The 22,744-nt window shown below is 37.0% G+C and overlaps 1 protein-coding gene across 3 annotated transcripts in view; it reads right to left on the reverse strand.

Annotated features, from left to right (window-relative positions):
* The window catches only part of ADGRV1 (adhesion G protein-coupled receptor V1), a 602,883-nt gene that overhangs the window by 180,977 nt on the left and 399,162 nt on the right, over positions 1–22,744 (reverse strand). For all 3 annotated transcript variants that reach the window (XM_003822773.3, XM_055112209.1, XM_055112210.1), the window contains one exon: positions 18,627–18,743. In XM_003822773.3, the coding sequence (XP_003822821.2) occupies positions 18,627–18,743 (117 nt within the window). The remainder of the gene's footprint in view (positions 1–18,626; positions 18,744–22,744) is intronic.

Here is a 22,744-nt window from a genome sequence, read left to right on the forward strand (position 1 = left end):
ATCTTGGGCAAGTCACAACATTTTCAGAGCCTCAGTTGCATGTATACAACAAGGTTATTATAAAGATTAAATGAGATATTACATGTAAAGTGCTGAGCACATACATAGTCAATGCTGGAAAATGTGACTGTCTCTTCTTAAATCTCTTATTAGGAGGTCAGACAGTGTGAAAGACAAAAGATAAACACTTTTCTATTTGAAAAATAAGCATTCCTAATGTTTGTGGGAAGGCTTTCAGATGTTTTATTTACTGAGGCTTCTGAGTAAGATTGTATCTGTACCAAATTAGCCTTGAGGGATTAGTATTAGGCTAAACCAGGGAAGGATGAAAATGTTTGGTTACTTAGAGATTTGTGTCTCTGAATTTTATTTCCTGCCAGCACTCCATATCTCTATGTACATCTGCTTATATCTGTAATTATGAAGCATGTTTTGAGTTGTTGCTTATGTAACTTTGTTCTAATTCATTTTTAAAAATTACTAGATCCAACTTTTTTTTTCTTTCTATAATTAATATAGGGATGTGGACTCAAATAAGCGGGGTTGTGTAAAGTGTTGTTGCTGGGGTAATCAATACTGCCTGTTAAAGAATGAAAATTCATACAAAGCAAGAATCATTGATTAATCCATCTTCTAAACAAAAGTACTAATTATTTATGTTGGATAGATGCTTGTGTGCATCCATGTAACATCGTAATTCGGTGGTGCAGTAGGTGGAAGAGTCAAGGAGGAGGGTACAGATTGCTAAATGACTCTAAGCTGATTCATGATGATAAAGATTGAGACATTTTCAAAATGTCTGCTTTTACGCAGAAGGACATTAGTTCCATCAGTTAGAATTACTCAACCTGTCAGCAGCTGTCTGGCCTTGACCACAGGATCAGATAAGACTGAGACAAGTGTAATTGTTAGATTTATACATGCAGTGCTTCTGTCCCAAAGAGCTCAAGGCCCAGAGTGGCTGAATTACTGAATACCTGATTAAGTAAAACAAGCTTCAAATGTCATAAGCTTTTGCCAATTATAAAGAAAAAATAATTTAAATTTCTTCTTAAAAGAATATGATCACTGAAATATACTCTAGAGAAGTATTTCCCATAATATATCATTTTTAAAGCTATGGACTAGAAATACTAGAATGTAATGGAACAACATTTAATTATTCTAGAAACATTACATAGGCCAAACGTAAGATTTGTGTTGACTAGCTCATTTCAAGTTTTACTTGAATTTTATTTTAATGTAGTGTGGTAGGCACATTTTTGGACAAATGCCTAGCTCATGAGCAGCCCTTTTCCAAACCCTGCCTCTCTAACCCTCCTCCCACCACATGCAGAGTGTGCTCAGTGTGCTCTGTGTACTCCCTGACGTTGCTCCCCTGGCCACAGCTGATTTAATCAGGGCAGAAGCCTGGCCCAGGCTGAGCCAATCATCTACACTGAATTCCTTGATGTTCCATGAGTGTCTAAGCTGGTCGACTGAAGTAAGTGGACATAGAAAGGGGGTAGCCATGAGGGCAGTGAAGCAGAGGTGTGTTAGTAGAGAAGAATGCTCACAGTCCCTGTGAGGTCTAACTGTAGTTACAGTTCTTAGGTTCAATGAGTTATCCAAAATGCCTTTACAATTTCAATGTTTGTTTACATTAGCTCAACTTAGTTAACTTAGTTTTTCTTTCTTCTTCCACCCAAAACTTGAATGAGATGTATTAATGTATTGCTTTCCCAAAGCAGTGGTGTTAAAATCTCTAGTTACTGCCATTTTTTTTTTAAAACCAAAAGAAGATGGTGGAGCATTTGACTATACAATATGTCCTCACTTAATATCGTCAATAGGTTCTTGGAAACTGCAAAATTAAGCAAAACAAAGTATCATGAAACCAACGTTACCATAGATTAACTGATACAGAAAAGAGTTAAGTTCCTATGGCATGTTTCTGGTCACAAAACAATGACCAAGCTTCTAAATAAAGACCTAAATACTTTTCATATTAAACAATGAATTAAGTGTGACCTATACATACCTTTAAGAAAGATGAATAAGAACAAGTGAGATGATTATTTTACAAAATTTTTTTTTAGAGACAAGGTCTTGCTCTGTCACCCAGGCTGGAGTGCAGTCGCATGATCATAGCTCACTGCAGCCTTGAAGTCCTGGGCTCAAGCAATCCTGACACCTCAGCCTCTCGAGTAAGTAATTATTTATCCAGGTTTTGGTGAATCAATGAGTGCCACTGGTTGTCATGATGGTGGGTTAAATCAAGGAATCAATGTTGGCACAGTGAAAATTGTCAGGAGCACCTTCTACCACTATGCATGTCAAAAACAATCACAAACATGGCAGGCTCCCTGTGCACTTCTGTACAGCATTGTTTATTGTCCTGCATTTACATGATTTACTTTCTTCATATACTTTATACATTTTTATTTTACAATAATTTGTATTCACTTATTCATTCATTTTATAACCTGCTTATTCCAGTTCAGGGTCAAGGATGACCAGAGCCCATTCTGGCAGCTCAGGGCACAAGGCAGGAACCAGCCCTGGACAGGATGTCATCCCATCACAGGGTGCACTCACACATACACACCCATGCACATGCAGAGCGGGAACATCTAGACATACCAATTAAGCCAACGTGCACAGCTTTAGGATGTGGGAGGAAACCCAAGTACTAGAGAAAACCCATGCAAACATGGGGAGAACATGCAAACTCCACTGTGAAAAGAAAATAAATCTTGGGGCCCCCAAATCACTAAGCTAAAGGGAAAAGTCAAGCTGGGACTGCTTAGGGCCAACCTGCCTCCCATTCTATTCAAAGTTACCCCTCTGCTCACTGAGATAAATGCGTATCTGATTGCTTCGTTTGGAGAAGCTAATCAGAAACTCAAAATAATGCCTCAAAAAATGTATCTTATCTACCCATGACCTGGAAGCCCCCTCCCCACTTCGAGTCTTCCCACTTCTGCTTTGGGTTGTCCTGCCTTTCCAGACTGAACCAATGTTCACCTTCCATATGTTGATTGATGTCTCATGTCTCCCTAAAATGTATAAAACCAAACTGTGCTCTGACCACTTTGGGTACATGTTATCAGGACCTCCTGAGGCTGTATCATGGGCGTGTGTCCTAAACCTTGGCAAAATAAACTTTCTAAATTAACTGAGACCTGTCTCAAATCTTCAGGGTTCACATCTCACAGAGAGTAGCCAAGGCTAGCAATTTATTTATTTTCTCATCAATGTTACAATAAAACGATATTGAATGAAATGATATTACTTGAGGACCTGTTGTATTCCTTTCCTTGAAATCACTGTTCCTCCTTCATAATATAACTTAAGAGTATTAACAGATCATTATATTTGCACAATAATTTAATGTTAACAGATATATAGCAAATGTGATCTGTGTGCCTGATTGACTATGCGTTTATCCAATGTGGAACTAACAGAACGCAAGTCAAAGGGTGTCGCTCACCTAAATATGCTTCATGCTAACTAAACATAGCTTACTGTTCACTGTTTATCTTACACGTTTTCTGCTAAAGACTGTACTAAAATATTCAATATGTAGGTCTCTATTTACACTTCTGTTTCTAAGCTTTTAAAATGTTGTTAGAAGGATCTTATAAACTATCTTAAGACCACCCATCCTCACAATGTAGTCATGTCATTTTTAGCCAAAATGTTATTATGCCCAAAGTTAACCAACTACATTCATCCTACTTGACTGTTTCTACATTTCATACACACTCCGAATACAAAGTTTCCTAGCATTAAGGTCATTTAAACAGATATGATATAGTCTCTGAAGACAAGTCCAAAAAAATTCCAAAATATTTTCAGCATTATAAACCACCAAATTTGTCAGTTGGAAAGAGACAATTAAATGAAAATTTTTTTCGCTTAAAAATCAGTGATGTTACTAAATAGTCTCATCTTTAATAACTCTAAACATTAGTATATTCGAGCTACCATCTTCTTATTTTCATTGTTGCTTATCAGGAAAGATGATGTACTCTTGAATTCTCACACTTCTCACAATTACCAGCATATCATGATCACCTAGGTAACTGTACTTGGGAGTACTTAATTAAAAGCCCATTTTAATAAATGTAAAGAAAACTATGTAATGCTATTTTTGAAAATTTCCTATTATAAACACAATCTATACAAATATGGAAAAGGAAGATTTGCAAAGGACTCATCCAGAAGTAAAGGTCCAGGTGAATAATAAGTTATATAGATGTTATATATTTTTTAAAAATCTACAAAATTCAAAAGGACATGATTATTAGTAACTTGATTTGGGTCTTTGACATGGTTCTGCAATGGATAAACTGCTTTTTGGCCAATTTCACTTGGCTTCTCTGGGTTTTAATTTCCTTCTGTGGTAAAAGGAGAGGTTACATTTTTAGTTATTCATAATTTCCTAACACTGTGATTGATTATTGCAGAAATGACAATTCTTTAAGTAAAAACACTAATGGCATGGATGTATGCAGACCATTTTTTTTAGCAGCAACACAGATCTTACAGGTCATCTTACCATGCCCTCTTATAAGGAAACTGAGGCAATGAAAGAACAGCATAGCTTTTTCATCTTCTGGTTAGCTATAGAACTGGGAGTGCAACATACTCCAAACTGCCTTGTAAAGGCTGATTATATTTAAGATTTATTTCCATATAAATTGACACAAATAGGCTGGGCATGGTAGCTCACACCTGCAATCCCAGTACTTTGGGAGGCCAAGGTGGGAAGACTGCTTAATCCCAGGAGTTCCAGATCAGCCTGGGCAACATAGGGAAACCCCGTCTTTACAAAAAATACAAACAATTAGCCAGGCATGATGATTACATGCCTGTAGTCCCAGCTACTCAGGAGGATAAGGCGGAGGATTGCTTGAGCCAGGGAGGCGGAGGTTGCAGTGAGCCGAGACTGCGCCACTGCACTCCAGCTGCAGTGACAGAACAAGACCCCATCTCAAAAAGAAAAAAAAAAAAAGAAATTGACACAAATATTGACAATATTATTATTTACATGAGAACTTCCTGTTCTCATTTTTTTTCACCACTCACTTTATATGCCAGTGGAGATATGCTTTACTTGTAGAAGTAAAAAGATAATTTGTTCTGTATCTTCATTTTTTTCCTAAGTCTTAAGGAAAACTTACAAAGGCTTATCAGAATATAATACCCAAAACAATTGTGAACTGTGGATTAATTTTTCTTTACCTTGTAGTACCTATTAAAATGCTTTGCATATAATTTTAATTGAGAAATATGAAATAAATGAAGATGTACACAATTTGTTTTGAGCATTTAAAACATTTTATTGACTTTAACAATAATTTTACAATTTATTTGGTTTAGTTTTGAGTTTGTTTATATACATATATATGCCACCTTGTTAAAAATAATTTTATTTAAATGTGTTTAAATTTTTAATTAAAATGGGTACACAATAGGTATATATTTATGGGGTAAGTGTGATGTTTTGATACAGGTATACCATCTGTAATAATCAAATCAGGGTAATTGGGGTATCTATCACCTCAAGCAGTTATTATTTCTTTGCATTAGGAACATTCTATTCCACTCTTTTCATTATTTTAAAATATACAGTAAATTTTTGTTGAGCACAATCACCCTGTTGTGCTATCAAATACTAGATCTTATTCATCCTAACTATATTTTTGCGCCCATTAACCATCTCCTCCAGAAAGAATTTTAGAAGACTCCATAATTTTAATCGATTTGGCTGAACTCCCAATGAAGGACAAAAGTTAACTGGTGAAAAGTGAAAAACGTGGAAGGTAATAGTTTAAGAGGGGAAGAATGAAACAAATATTTATTTATTTATTTATTTATTTTGAGATGAAGTCTCGCTCTGTCCCCCAGTCTGGAGTGTAGTGGCGCGATCTCGGCTCACTGCAAGCTCCGCCTCCCGGGTTCACGCCATTCTCCTGCCTCAGCCTCCCTAGTAGCTGGGACTACAGGCGCCTGCCACCATGCCTGGCTAATTTTTTGTGTTTTAGTAGAGACGGGGTTTCACTGTGTTAGCCAGGATGGTCTCGATCTCCTGACCTCATGATCCGCCCACCTCGGCCTCCCAAAGTGCTGGGATTACAGGCGTGAGCTACCGTGCCCAGTCGAAACAAATATTTATTCATTGATTAATAAACATAGGCCAAACATAAAGTTATATATCATTTAATCAAGACTTTTCCCCTAGGTTTTACTATGTTCTGTTTACACCGGAGGAAACGGAGGATGGGAGAAGTATACTTTTCAGAATTAGTAATTCAGGCTATTGGAATTTAAACTGATTCTGTGTTAAATGCAAGCAACCAACTGAAATACCCAGATATAATTTAGGTCAAATATAGATAGCAGTAAACTAAAAGACTGTGTCTATAAGCATATTTACTTACATTCCTACACAAACCTATTTATTTATTTTTACAATAACATTTTCCCTACTATTTTTCCCAATATCCAGATAGAAAAATTGAAGACATACCTTGTTAAGTGTTTTGATTGTCATAGGCCATAGTTATGATTTCATATGTTCCATAAACACACATTCATTCGCTTATTCATATATCTTCATATAATGCATATTAGCATATGAGTAAAATATAAAGGAGAAATGCCTTTTAAAGTTAAAAATAGGCTATTTGAACTCCATAATTTTCATGGTATATGAAATAAAGATTGGTATCCTGACTGTTGTTTAATAGTTGATTATTAACTGTGTCACCAGAATCCTCAAACTGACTATAGCAACAAGTTTAGTTAGAGATCATAGATGCTATTAATTCTGTCTATTCCATATGCCCTTAATCATTCATTTCAGATGGGAGTCTAAGAAATGTTATCCCTCGTCCTTGCCCCAGTTCTCCTCCCTCTTTCTTAACATTTATTGCATGAAATAAATTGCAAGACTTTTTGAGGACTGGAGAATTCAGTATTTTCTGGGTATGTCATTTTTATCTTGATAATTCCCAGTCTGTTGTCCTTAATACCTTTGATGGCCCCCAAAATTAAATCAATGATGAAAGAGAAACAAGCCTAATTTTAGCATTTTCCTTCCTGTTTTGCTATGCTCTGGCACTAAGTAGCCTTTCTACCAAGGAATAAATAACATGCACATTTGCTTGTTCATAGCCTGGTTATATTGAGAAAATAACGCACAAGATGTGAATGCTCAAGTACAACTGTAAAATGATTTCTAACCTTATTCTACCATTTTAAAAATGTGTTCTTCAATTAAGCTGTAGTTTCAAAAGAAAAGATTATATTTCAAATTAAGCTGTGACTCTAGGCATGAGATGAGCAGACTGCAAAAACAATGCAAGGTTTGTATATCTTTCATAACTGATGCAGACTGCTATACAATCATTTAACTTGGTGACAAGAAGTGATCATAAAATTGGGCCAAACGAATATACAGGCAAAAATCATTTGTCTGCTTACCTATATCATATATGAATATCTCAAATAATTTACTTGCAATTTATTTACCTCATGATTTGGAAATCCAACTGAGAGCATGTTTCATGTAGACATGAATAGCAAAGGCATAATTCCTAGGAATTTATTCTATGGATATGGCTCAAGTAAACAAATATTCAGAGTGCAAGGGTGTTCAAGGACACATTGTTTACTATAGCAAAAAGTAACACAATGCCCAAAAAATAATGTAATTTCATCAACTGGAAGCCAGAAAAATAACTTATGTAATAACCATATTATAGCATAGGAAAAAGGTATACCCATGCATGGTAAACTTAAAGATGTCCATATATACATATATATATATATTATATATATACACACACATATATACACACACATACAGATACACATAAACATATATACACTATATATAAATATATGTACATTGTGTATATATATATACTCACACACAAGAACACATGTGTGCTTATTTAAATATTTATAAATATTTGTCTATGCATGGAATATTGATGGAGAGATACACAGGAAAACAGTAGTGTTTACTTTCAGGAATTGGCATTGAGGGTAGAGAAGAGAATGGAGAATGCAAGAAATAGTGAGAAAAAGATGTACTTTTTATTTAGTATTCGATTATGTTTTGTACCATTAGTATATGCTATCTCTAAAATGAAACCAAATCAGAACAGAAGAAGGAAAAACAGAACTAGCAAAACAGAGTAAAGATACTGCAAGATTTTAAATTCTCACTGTCAATTTTTCTTAAAGTAGATATAACCCTGCCTTATTTTTGTTTTTTTTTTTTTAATTATACTTTTAAGTTCTAGGGTACATGTGCGCAATGTGCAGGTTTGTTACATATGTATACATGTGCCATCTTGGTGTGCTGCACCCATTAACTCGTCATTTACATTAGGTATATCTCCTAATGCTTTCCCTAACCCCTCCCTCGACCCCAGGACAGGCCCCGGTGTGTGATGTTCCCCTTGCTGTGTCCAAGTGTTCTCATTGTTCAATTCCCACCTATGAGTGAGAACATGCGGTGTTTGGTTTTTCATCCTTGTGACAGTTTGCTGAGAATGATGGTTCCTCCAGCTTCATCCATGTCCCTAAAAAGGACATGAACTCATCCTTTTTTATGGCTGCATGGTATTCCATGGTGTATATGTGCCACATTTTCTTAATCCAGTCTATCATTGATGGACATTTGGGTGAGTTCCAAGTCTTTGCTATTGTGAATAGTGCCACAATAAACATACATGTGCATGTGTCCTTATAGCAGCATGATTTATAATCCTTTGGGTATATACCCAGTAATGGGATGGCTGGGTCAAATGGTATTTCTAGTTCTAGATCCTTGAGGAACCGCCACCCTGTCTTCCACAATGGTTGAACTAATTTACAGTCCCACCAACAGTGTAAAAGTGTTCCTATTTCTCCACATCCTCTCCAGCACCTGTTGTTTCCTGACTTCTTAATGATCACCATTCTAACTGGTGTGAGATGGTATCTCATTGTGGTTTTGATTTCCATTTCTCTGATGGCCAGTGATGATGAGCATTTTTTCATGTGTCTGTTGGCTGCATAAATGTCTTATTTTGAGAAGTGTCTGTTCATATCCTTCGCCCACTTTGTGATGGGGTTGTTTGTTTTTTTCTTGTAAATTTGTTTGAGTGCTTTGAAGATTCTGGATATTAGCCCTTTGTCAGATGAGTAGATTGCAAAACTTTTCTACCATTCTGTAGGTTGCCTGTTCACTCTGATGGTAGTTTCTTTTGCTGTGCAGAAGCTCTTTAGTTTAATTAGATCCCATTTGTCAATTTCGGCTTTGGTTGCCATTCCTTTTGGTGTTTTAGACATGAAGTCCTTGCCCATACTTATGTCCTGAATGGTATTGCCTAGGTTTTCTTCTAGGGTTTTTATGGTTTTAGGTCTAACATTTAAGTCTTTAATCCATCTTGAATTACTTTTTGTATAAGGTGTAAGGAAGGGATCCAGTTTCAGCTTTCTACATCTGGCTAGCCAGTTTTCCCAGCACCATTTATTAAATAGGGAATCCTTTCCCCATTTCTTGTTTTTCTCAGGTTTGTCAAAGATCAGATGGTTGCAGACGTGTGGTATTATTTCTGAGGGCTCTGTTCTGTTCCATTGGTCTATATCTCTGTTTTGGTACCAGTACCATGCTGTTTTGGTTACTGTAGCCTTGTAGTATAGTTTGAAGTCAGGTAGTGTGATGCCTCTAGCTTTGTTCTTTTGGCTTAAGATTGTCTTGGCAGTGCAGGCTCTTTCGTGGTTCCATATGAACTTTAAAGTAGTTTTTTCCAATTCTGTGAAGAAAGTCATTGGTAGCTTGATGGGGATGGCATTGAATCTATAAATTACCTTGGGCAGTAGGCCATTTTCATGGTATTGATTCTTCCTATCCATGAGCATGGAATGTTCTTCCATTTCTTTGTGTCCTCTTTTATTTCATTGAGCAGTGGTTTGTAGTTCTCCTTGAAGAGGTCCTTCACGTCCCTTGTAAGTTGGATTCCTAGGTATTTTATTCTCTTTGAAGCAATTGTGAATGGGAGTTCACTCATGATTTGGCTCTCCGTTTGTCTGTTATTGGTGTATAAGAATGCTTGTGATTTTTGCACATTGATTTTGTATCCTGAGACTTTGCTGAAGTTGCTTATCAGCTTAAGGAGATTTTGGGCTGAGACAATGCGGTTTTCTAAATAGACAATCATGTCATCTGCAAACAGGGACAATTTGACTTCCTCTTTTCCTAATTGAATACCCTTTCTTTCTTTCTTCTGCCTGACTGCCCTGGCCAGAACTTCCAACACTATGTTGAATAGGAGTGCTGAGAGAGGGCATCCCTGTCTTGTGCCACTTTTCAAAGGGAATGCTTCCAGTTTTTGCCCATTCAGTATGATAATGGTTGTAGGTTTGTCATAAAGAGCTCTTATTATTTTGAGATACGTCCCATCAATACATAACTTATTGAGAGTTTTTAGCATGAAGGGTTGTTGACTTTTGTCAAAGGCCTTTTCTGCATCTGTTGAGATAATCATGTGGTTTTTGTCTTTGGTTCTGTTTATATGCTGGATTACGTTTATTGATTTGCATATGTTGAACCAGCCTTGCATCCCAGGGATGAAGCCCACTTGATCATGGTGGATAAGCTTTTAATGTGCTGCTGGATTCAGTTTGTCAGTATTTTATTGAGGATTTTTGCATCAATGTTCATCAGGGATATTGGTCTAAAATTGTCTTTTTTTGCTGTGTCTCTGCCAGGCTTTGGTATCAGGATGATGCTGGCCTCATAAAATGAGTTAGGGAGGATTCCCTCTTTTTCTGTTGATTGGAATAGTTTCAGAAGGAATGGTACCAGCTCCTCCTTGTACCTCTGGTAGAATTCGACTGTGAATCCGTCTGGTCCTGGACTTTTTTTGGTTGGTAGGCTATTAATTATTGCCTCAATTTCAGAGCCTGTTATTGGTCTATTCAGGGATTCAACTTCTTCCTGGTTTAGTCTTGGGAGGGGGTATGTGTCCAGGAATTTATCCATTTCTTCCAGATTTTCTAGTTTATTTGCATAGAGGTGTTTATAGTATTCTCTGATGGTAGTCTGTATTTCTGTGGGATCAGTGGTGATATACCCTTTATTAATTTTTATTGCATCTATTTGATTCTTCTCTCTTTTCTTCTTTATTAGTCTTGCTAGCGGTCTATCAGTTTTGTTGATCTTTTCAAAAAACCAGCTCTTGGATTCATTGATTTTTTTGTAGGGTTTTTTGTGTCTCTATCTCCTTCATTTCTGCTCTGATCTTAGTTATTTCTTGTCTTCTGCTAGCTTTTGAATGTGTTTGCTCTTGCTTCTCTAGTTCTTTAATTGTGATGTTAGGGTGTCAATTTTAGATCGTTCCTGCTTTCTCTTGTGGGCATTTAGTGCTATAAATTTCCCTCTACACACTGCTTTGAATGTGTCCCAGAGATTCTGGTATGTTGTGTCTTTGTTCTCGTTGGTTTCAAAGAACATCTTTATTTCTGCCTTCACTTCGTTATGTACCCAGTAGTCATTCAGGAGCAAGTTGTTCAGTTTCCATGTAGTTGAGCGCTTTTGAGTGAGTTTCTTAATCCTGAGTTCTAGCTTGATTGCACTGTGGTCTGAGAGACAGTTTATTATAATTTCTGTTCTTTTACATTTGCTGAGGAGAGCTTTACTTCCAACTATGTGGTCAATTTTGGAATAAGTGCGATGTGATGCTGAGAAGAATGTATAATCTGTTGATTTGGGGTGGAGAGTTCTGTAGATGTCTATTAGCTCCGCTTGGTGCAGAGCTGAGTTCAATTCCTTGATATCCTTGTTAACTTTCTGTCTCATTGATCTGTCTAATGTTGACAGTGGGGTGTTAAAGTCTGCCATTATTATTGTGTGGCAGTCTAAGTCTCTTTGTAGGTCTCTAAGGACTTGCTTTATGAATCTGGGTGCTCCTGTATTGGGTGCATATATATTTAGGATAGTCAGCTCCTCTTGTTGAATTGATCCCTTTACCATTATGTAATGGCCTTCTTTGTCTCTTTTGATCTTTGTTGGTTTAAAATCTGTTTTATCAGAGACTAGGATGGCAACCTCTGCCTTTTTTTGTTTTCCATTTGCTTGGTAGATTTTCCTCCATCCCTCTATTTTTAGCCTATGTGTGTCTCTGCCCATGAGATGGGTCTCCTGAATACAGCACACTGATGGGTCTTGAGTCTTTATCCAATTTGCCAGTCTGTGTCTTTTAATTGGAGCATTTAGCCCATTTACATTTAAGGTTAATATTGTTATGTGTGAATCTGATCCTGTCATTATGATGTTAGCTGATTATTTTTCTTGTTAGTTGATGCAGTTTCTTCCTAGCATCGATGGTCTTTACAATTTGTCATGTTTTTGCAGTGGCTGGTACCAGTTGTTCCTTTCCATGTTTAGTGCTTCCTTCAGGACCCCTTGTAGGGCAGGCCTGGTGGTGACGAAATCTCTCAGCATTTGCTTGTCTGTAAAGGATTTTATTTCTCCTTCACTTACAAAGCTTAGTTTGGCTGGATATGAAATTCTGGGTTGAAAATTGTTTTCTTTAAGAATGTTGAATATTGGTCCCCACTCTCTTCTGGCTTGTAGAGTTTCTGCGGAGAGATCTGCTGTTAGTCTGATGGGCTTCCCTTTGTGGGTAACCCAACCTTTCTCTCTGGCTGCCCCTTAACATTTTTTCCTTCATCTCAACTTTGGTGAATCTGACAATTATGTGCCTTCGAGCTGCTTTTCTCGAGGAATATCTTTGTGGCATTCTCTGTATTTCCTGAATTTGAGTGTTGGCCTGCCTTGCTAAGTTGGGGAAGTTCTTCTGGATAATATCCTGCAAAGTGTTTTCCAACTTGGTTCCATTCTCCCCATCACTTTCAGGTACACCAATTAGACGTAGATTTGGTCTTTTCACATAGTCCCATGTTTCTTGGAGTCTTTGTTTCTTTTTACTCTTTTTCTCTAAACTTCTCTTCTTGCTTCATTTCATTCATTTCATCTTCCATCACTGATACCCTTTCTTCCAGTTGATCAAATCGGCTACGGAGGCTTGTGCATTCATCACGTAGTTCTTGTGCCATGGTTTTCAGCTCCATCAGGTCATTTAAGGACTTCTCTACACCGGTTATTGTAGCTAGCCATTTGTCTAATCTTTTTTCAAGGTTTTTAGCTTCTTTGCGATGGGTTCAAACTTCCTCCTTTAGCTCAGAGAAGTTTGATCATCTCATGCCTTCTTCTCTCAACTTGTCAAAGTCATTCTCCGTCTAGCTTTGTTCTGTTGCTGGTGAGGAGCTGTGCTCCTTTGGAGGGGGAGAGGTGCTCTGACTTTTAGAATTTTCAGCTTTTCTGCTGTGTTTTTTCCCCATCTTTGTGGTTTTATCTACCTTTGGTCTTTGATGATGGTGACGTACAGATGGGGTTTTGATGTGGATGTCCTTTCTATTTGTCAGTTTTCCTTCTAACAGTCAGCACCCTCAGCTGCAGGTCTGCTGGAGTTTGCTGGAGGTCCACTCCAGACCCTGTTTGCCTGGGTATCAGCAGCAGAGGCTGCAGAACAGCGAATATTGCTGAACAGCAAATGTTGCTGCCTGATCGTTCCTCTGGAAGCTTTGTCTCAGGGGTACCCGGCCATGTGAGGTGTCAGTCTGCCCCTACTGGGGGATGCCTCCCAGTTAGGCTACTTGGGGGTCAGAGACCCACTTGAGGAGGCAGTCTGTCCATTCTCAGATCTCAAACTCCGTGCTGGGAGAACCACTACTCTCTTCAAAACTGTCAGACAGGGACACTTAAGTCTGCAGAGGTTTCTGCTGCCTTTTGCTTGGCTATGCCCTGCCCCCAGAGGTGGAGTCTGCAGAGGCAGGCAGGCCTCCTTGAGCTGCGGTGGGCTCCACCCAGTACGAGCTTCCCTGCTGCTTTGTTTACCTACTCAAACCTCAGCCATGGCAGGCACCCCTCCCCCAGCCTCGCTGCTGCCTTGCACTTCGATCTCAGACTGCTGTGCTAGCAATGAGTGAGGCTCCGTGGGCGTGGGACCCTCCGAGCCAGGCACGGGATATAATCTCCTGTTGTGCCATTTGCTAAGACCATTGGAAAAGCGCAGTATTAGGGTGGGAGTGATCCGATTTTCCAGGTGCTGTCTGTCACCCCTTCCCTTGGCTAGGAAAGGGAATTCCCTGATCGCTTGCACTTCCCTGGTGAGGTGATGCCTCGCCCTGCTTCGGCTCACGCTCGGTGGGTTGCACCCACTGTCCTGCCTCCACTGTCCGATCAGCCCCCGTGAGATGAACCCAGTACCTCAGCTGGAAATGCAGAAATCACCCGTCTTCTGCGTCACTCACACTAGGAGTTGTAGACTGGAGCTATTCCTATTTGGCCATCTTGGAACTGCCCCAACCCTGCCTTCTTAAGGGAGAAATGATTTCAATAGTTTCAAGGAGTGATCTTACATGAAGAGCAAACAGATGGATAATTCAATATCTATGGCCAAGAAAGGAATTTATGAATTGTTTCCTTTTAAAAAATAAGCAAAATAATCTGTTAATACATCCTCGCTTTGCACTGTGTGACTTCTCTGTCAAAGAAAAGGGAAACCTGAAGAAACAGAGGCAAGGCTGCTATTTATGGAGCCTGTTATGAGCCATGCATCTACTTTAATAAGGAGTTAAAGGTTCTCCAGCTTGCTAAGGCTTTGCAGCTAGTTAGTGTCCACCTCACTCAAAGTCAGACCTCTTTCCACTACATGAAGATGATCTTCTTTGGTTAAAAAGAAGGTATAAATTTATATTGGAATAGCAGAGTATTCAAGATGTTTTCAAATCTATGAAATTTTAGCCACAACATATTATCTTAACAAATAATATGGGTAAATATGTACAGAGTATGCATTCTGTCCCAGACACCATTTCAAGTTCATTCTATACATTAATTCATTTTGTCTTTTCACAGTCTGTAAAGAGAGGTACTGTTATTACAACTTGAGTTTTCAAATAAGAAAATCAAGGCTCAGAGAGGTTATGTAACTTGTTTACCAATAAAATTTTCCCTAAGCTACTCTAAAATATAATCTAACTTTATTATATAGCACTAAAAGTGTAGGATATAAAAGTAAAATAATTTTCAAGATAAAGTCATTTCAATGTATTTATTCTAAGACTGAAGATATGCAGATAAAAATAAACGTTAACAATTCTGACATGCTTAACTCAGTAATTACAAATTAATGATTAATTTATTGTCATTATAAGCTATGCACAGACATATGTAGTATCATATTCGCTCCTATACTACTAAAAAAATGAAGTAGAATCATTAAAGTAAAAACTTCTCTCAATTTTATTCAACCTAATTCAACTAATAGGACTGAACTAATAATAGTCTAACCTTCTACATAATGTTTTTAAAACGGATTTTAGAAAAAAAAAAAGATTTCAGCAGTCACTATTTTATAAATGGGAATATGTAGGTTGGTTAAGTGCAACCTCTGATCATAAAATAATTCATTAAAAGTAACCTAACTAGAATTCAGAACTGACTGACTTTTTCCCTTGTGGTCAAACCACAAACCATGAAAAATATGTGGTGTACCATCTGAAATACATTAAACTTCACTGGTACTTTAAATAGCTTTCCTAAGCCATTAGCCATTCAGAATCTAATTGGTCTACTAAATGTGAATCAGGCACAATCATATTTACCTAACTCGAAGAAGAGATGTAGAATATACCAATCTTCATTAACTTGGGTGAAATCTTATATATGATTTTGTCTAATGCCCCTGAAAGCAGAAAATCCATCTAAAACATGTTTGAAAGTTGGTCATTTCCCTCTCCATATATTTCAGTGATTGAATTTACTCTACTTTTAGAAAAGCCTCTTCAACTTTGACAGTTTTATTGCTATGAAAACTCTTAACCTGAATCAAAAATTTCCTTCCCTAATTTTTGACCCATTTGCTCTGAGTTGTGCCAAATGGAGCTACATAGTCCACCCTTTCCTGCAGTAGCCCTTCCGGTATTTGTAGACAGCCATCACATCTACCTAAATTCTTTCCAGGTTAGTTATGTCCAGCTGCCTCAAAGTTTCTTAGAGGGTTGTTTTCCAACTTCTCATTGGATAATTAATGTTCCTGCTGAAACACGACCCATGAGAGTGGTTGCTATGTCCCAAAATAGTCTGAATTTTGTAAATTACAACGTAAACATGTCTGCTTCCATACTGCTATCAACGCAACCTAGGTGTGTGTTGTTTTGTAGTTACAGTAGTTGTTATTGTTAAGCATTCTGGTCACATATTCAATTGCTGCTGAGTTTATGTTAAATTATAATTTTGAGTAATTTACATTAACTTCCATCAGATGATGTCTCTTTCACTCTAGTTTTTAATTTATCACAGTACAGTTTCTCTTCATTGGCTCTACCTGTAATCTTAATGCAGGCAGTTCTCTGTTGCAGCTGTCCTTTCAGTTCTGTACCACGTACATATCTGATAAGCAATTTCCTGTGTTTTCATCCAAGTAATGAATCAAAAATTCTGAATAGGTCAGGGGCATGGACAAAGACCTTTAGCATAGCACTGGGGACCTCAATACAGGCAGACAGATAACAACATAAATAGGGCACATTTTAAAAAGTTTAACTCAGATAAACTCTTACAGAATTTTGCAATCAGAAAATCTCACAAATGTTATTCTAATTTCAGCAGATATGTAAGTTTTATGTTATATGGTTTAAATTCACTTTTATTTGCAAATTTTTTTGAGAGGGGAGCTTGAAAACACCATAAATTTTCCATGATTAAAACTGCTCAAAGAGCTATAAAATATTAATAATAATTCTATGAGTTAGGAATTATTATCTCTATATGCAGATTTAGAAACAAATCTTGGAGAGAGTCAATAGCTTGATTAAGCTTACACAGATAGTGGCAGAGCCAGAATTCAAATCCAGATCCAGGGTGCCACTTGTTTCAACTAGTTCTACTAGCTAAATAGTTCAGTTCTCTTCTTCAGCCCCCACTACTATCATATCATACTGGGGAAAACAACCCTTCCTTGAGCCTGTGTGGTATGTGGTGTTCTCTCATAATATCACCACCTCACTTTCTTTCTCCTTTTACCATTAATTCACTGTTGCTACATCATCAAGTCCCACAACCTTCCTCTTCAACAAGAAAAAAGAATATGCAAGGGCCTGAATGCATCTGTTTCATTAAAATAGTTTACATCCATACTCAGAAATGCATATGAAACAGTATCACATGAAAACCTTAAAAATACCATTACACAGAATACATTACCAAAGGCAGCATTTTAGTTGAGCCACTTAAATACTATGCACCGTCCTCCTCTCTTAGCCTCTTTATCGACCAAATCAGCATAGAATAATGGAGAGAATTTGGGATTTTATTTAGAAAAGGAAAATTGAAATTTCTCCCCCAACATTTACTAGTTCCTCAGGGGCGTATGCTAGGACTCTGCTGGTCTCACTCTGTACCTTCTCACCAAGTAATCTCTTCCAAACCAATGGCTCCATTTTCCAACTCTAAGCCAATAGCTTCCCAGTGCATTTCTTTCTTTCTTTCTATTTTTTTTTTTTTTTTTTTTTTGGGCAGAGTTTCGCTTTTCTTGCCCAGGTTGGAGTGCAATGGTGCCATTTCGGCTTACTGCAACCTCCGCCTCCCGGGTTCAAGTGATTCTCCTGCCTCAGCCTCCCTAGTAGCTGGGATTATAGGTGCCCACCACCACGCCCAGCCAATTTTTTATATTTTTAGTAGAGATGGGGTTTCACCATGTTGGACAGGCTGGTCTTGAACTCCTGACCTCAGGTGATCCGCCTGCCTTGGCCTCCCAAAGCACTGGGATTCCCAGTGCATTTCTAAATGTATCGCCCTCTCCTCAAAGTTCCCACTGGAAGTCTCATAGGCACTTCACATTCAGCATGTCCCAAACGAAACTCACCAGCTCTTCCCCATTGTTCAGTGATCGTAATTTCTGTTACCACTATCCACCAGATACCCGGCCAGAAATTTGGGAAGCATCCTGGGTTCCAACTTCTGCATTCCCCACAACAAGTCTTCACATCCTATAGTTCTAGCTTAAAAAAATCTCCAAAACAGTCCACTTCCCTTTGCTTCTACTGCCACCTCCTTAGTTCACGCTACCATGATTTCCCCATGAATACAGCTAAATCTACTTAATTGGCTTGCCTATCCACTCTTTCCAGTCTCATATTCACTACAAACAGGGAGATCTTTCTAAAATCTAAATCTTATCATGTCACTCCTTTGCTTAAAATCATTCTATTACTTTTCCTAGAAAAATGTTCAAATTTCCAACTGTGCTTTAAAGGGCCCACATTGCAGACTTCATCTCTAACCACTCCCTTGTTTCCAATCCTACTAGATTTCCATCATTTCTTCAAACTCACAATGCTCTCTACTGTTGTACAGCTTATAGGGTGTTTTTATTTGTCATTTATATCCTGAGAATGCAGTGATGGATATACGGAATTACTTCTACTTCAGTACAGAGTATCAGACATTAAGACCACTCCACCCAGATTCATTAAAAGATTAAAGGGGCGGGGAGAGGGAATGAGGTACCAACCTGAATGAGCATCCAGCTAAACTGGCAAAGATATAGGTAATGTGTGACAGCAGCCATAGCTGAACAGCTCTCCTCAGCCAGTTGGGGACTTGCGTATGCAGACGCCAGAAACAGAATCTGTAAGAAACAGATACTTCTATTTTTAAAATATGCTAAAATCGATGAAGAATATTAAGAAAGTAAACTGCTTTCTTATCTAAATCTATGACTCAGTGATTCCATGTGAAAGTAAGTTGACTTCTTGCCCAAACTGATATGACTAAGAGTCATTCTAAAAATGGCAATATATGGATTTTTATATTTCTAAGAAACAGTGCATGATATGAAATTATGCTACATGTTGCTCTAGGCTCTCAAGAGAAAATTCTCAAAGTAAACCTTGTTCTTATCATTGATGAACAAAAATCCCATGAAATACATTTATTTTAGCAAAGTAGAAAATAGTGGAAATGCCACTCCTTGTGAAAATCAAAGCTAATGGGAGAGAAAAGAAAGAAAAATAAAATCCTTGACTTTACCATCACCTGCAGCCTCTTGCCAGGAAGTAACATAGATAACAAAATAGACTTAAAATGAGTTTAAAAATTCAAATTATATGGTTATCCTAATTTTTGGATTTTTATTTCAAGTGCCTTTAAGCCTTTGTTCAAAAGTCACAATGAGGCCTCTCTTGACCACACTAAGTTTCCTTCTTACACACATAATTCCCCTAACTCTACTTCTCTCTCACTCTCTCTCTCTCTGTTTTTAACCAGCACACATCACCTTCTAACATGCTTTGTAATTTGCATTTTTTTTTTTTTTTTGGCTATTAGTCTCACCTCCTAGAATATAATCCCTGCAAAGACAGGATCGTTGACTGTTTTACTCAGTAATGGAACCCAAGCACCTAGCTCAGTGACTGGCACATGGTAGGTACTCAATAAATACTTGCTGAGTAATGAGCAAGTGAAGTGAAAGACTCTTTGTGATTTCTATCTTTTTGTATTTTCTCCAATAAATGACTACTGTGTCAAATATTGCAATGATGAGTGTAGATGGCAGGGGGAAACTTGGAGCAATAATATTCTGCTATAAATTCTCAATGAATAAACTCTGGCTCCCCCTTATAGACAGGAATCAATTTTTTGACTGTATTTTCAGAGGGTACCACTGTGCCTGGAATATAGAGATGATCAATAAGCGTTTATTAAAAGAATGAATGATTTATTCCAAAAGGACAGAGGAAAAAACTAGTTGACTTATGCCTTAAAACCTCTTAACTTTTAAAAAGAAAACATGAATGCTTTTAATGCTATTTGAATTCATTAAAAAAAAAAATGTGCCCAAAAATAAATAAGACCATGGAACAAAATGTTGTTTAAATTTCAAGTGAAATATACCCTTCCCCAATCCTCTTGTTACCAAGGACATGTCCCTCAACTCCCCTTGAAAATTTCTACTCAAGTGTATTGGTAGGGCAGCATCCCTGTGGTAAATTCATTAGGATCTGCAGTGAGGCTTTGCATGTTCCCAAAACCTCAATTTCACAATGAAAGATGCACCTTAACCTGATTCCTCAGTCAATTACATAAGACCCAACATGCTAATTTAAAATTAATAATTATTAATAATCACCAATAATTTATTACTATAATTGATATTGCCTGTAAATTAATCTACAATATGTATCTCTTATGCCGAAGTGACTCTTCTTGGAAACTATTCATTAAGTACCTTCCTGTGCCTGCCTGATCAAGTATAGATTTTTAAAAAAATCTTTTTTTTCAAGCTACAGACAGTGAACGAGTCATTTTCCCTTTCTACTTCCCTCATCAATAATAGAAGGAAGTTGGGAAAAATCAACTCCAAAGTCCCTTTCTACTCCAAGACTCCAGAACAATTTTTAAAATGAGAAGTACCTTGATTCAACTTTCTGTTTACTTAGCCCTAGATTTGGTGCATTTGTAATACACACTATTAAAAAGAACGCATGCCAGCATTTAAAGCAGAAAATAGAAATTTATGTAACATTATTTCCTGACAATCTGATACAAATGAGTTCCCTTAAAAAAAAAGTCCACAAATTCACCTTTCTAGAATGCACCACAACATAGCTTTTGAATTATTAGAGATTATGCTTATATTTTCCTTGACTTTTTTGCCTAATTTTACCATTTATTCTGACCTTTATTATAGGTCAGAAATTAAACCTTCCTAAATTCCACAATTATTCCTTGAACACCTTCTATGCACTAAGCACTGGAACTATGACTTAAGAGTATGGTATGGTTTAGCAAAAATAAATAAATAAAGGATAAAAAGCAATCATTTTAACATTTCATGTTCTGTCTTTTTACAAAGGTGCATCTATTTCCATAAAGTCTTCATAAATTTACATGCAATAAATTCAAGCCTTTCTAATTCAGATTCTATTATATGGATTGTGTTGAAGTTTACTTCGTAGTTTTGTTCTAATCAACTTATATAGGTTGTTATGTAATAGAATAGTGTAATCCAAATTATAATTGAATATGTTTAGCTTTAAGCATTCTATGAAACTATTTATAAGTATATGCTAACTTAAATAATTCTTTTCTTTTTCAATATGTTTTCTTTGAAGCAATTAAATCAGTACAGGTTCTTGTTTAAAACTGTATTTACTTTCAGAATAGTTTTAACATCCAAAATTCTATTCCTAAGCTATGATTTGATATTTTATTACACTCTAATCTCCTTTTCTAAATTATAAGAAGATCAGTTATAAATCTACTTTTGTAAACCATGAAAGTTGTTCCAGGTTATTATCTGAATTATGGGAATTGCTTCTGTCTGTACAGGAGATTAGTCAGCAAGAGGAGGCTGAGCTGTCACATTGCACACTGCTATAAAAGGGATGCACAAAAAATACTTGGAGAACTAGGTATTACATGTGACCAGGCCTACCCAAAATTTCATTAACTTAATTTAAGATAGAAATAAAATGAGACCAAGAAAACAAAATAAATAAAATCTCCCAGCATATTTAGCTTTCTCATTTTTAAGGCTACATAACCTAAAAATAGATGGAGCTTCACCATTGTTCTTTTATTCAAACACATAGAGATCACCAGAAAAAAGGTTATTTTCACAGTCAGTTCTCTGAAAGCATTAAGTTGAACATGAACAGAAAAAAGGAATTTTTCAAAGGTTCTCAGTTGTTCATACATTGATTTATTCAGTATGAATGAGTGCTTAAGTACCCTCTATCTACAAAGTATTGTGCTGGGCAAGATGAAGTACATGATTACAGAAAACTGCTGTATACCAGCATGGCGCTACATGTTTTCCCTCGTTCTTTTGTGTATAACTCACATATTAATGATTTGAAACTATTATTGTTTGTATCTCAATTTAGTAAATAACGAAGGAAGAACTATAGGATAATTAACATGTTTAAAGGTCCTTAAACAAGTTTTAAATTTAAATTGGGATTCAAATTCTGGTATCCTGATTTGCAGGAGCAGCATTCTTTCTTGAGCACCATGCTACTGCCTACAAAGCTAAATCGAGCACAGTCCCCTCTCGAAGTGCTAACATTCTAGGTCACTGTTTCTCAATTCGTTTTACTCCATGGCCCACCACAGGCTCATAATGACAATCAAATATAATGCCAAGAGCAAATATAATACTATTCTCAATTCCATTTTTATATAACATATACACAACTTGAGAAAAGAAAAATAAATATAGTTCCCCCAAAAAGTATTTGAGATATTCTTTTTAAAATGACTTATAAAATTCTCTGCTTATTCTGATTGCTTAGAGCTCTACTGTGCCAGCCAACGAAGGAAATGAAGAGTAAATACTTTTTAGAAAACTTAAATATACAGCATGTGTCCCCACTTGCTTGGGCTAAATAACAACTAATGATAAATATTAGTTTTCCTATAAACCTCAATTCTCAGTGCTCCTTAATATATACACCCTCCTCCCTCAGTTTACTACGGATACTCTCACTCCTTTCCCTATAAAATTATTCTTGAAATGACCCCCCCCTTTTTTTTTTTTTTTTTTTTTTGAGACGGAGTCTCCCTCTGTCACCCAGGCTGGAGTGCAGTAGCATGATCTTGGCTCACTGCAACCTCCGCCTCCCGGGT

Source organism: Pan paniscus, chromosome 4, assembly GCF_029289425.2.
Source record: "Pan paniscus chromosome 4, NHGRI_mPanPan1-v2.0_pri, whole genome shotgun sequence".
Classification (NCBI taxonomy): domain Eukaryota; kingdom Metazoa; phylum Chordata; class Mammalia; order Primates; family Hominidae; genus Pan; species Pan paniscus.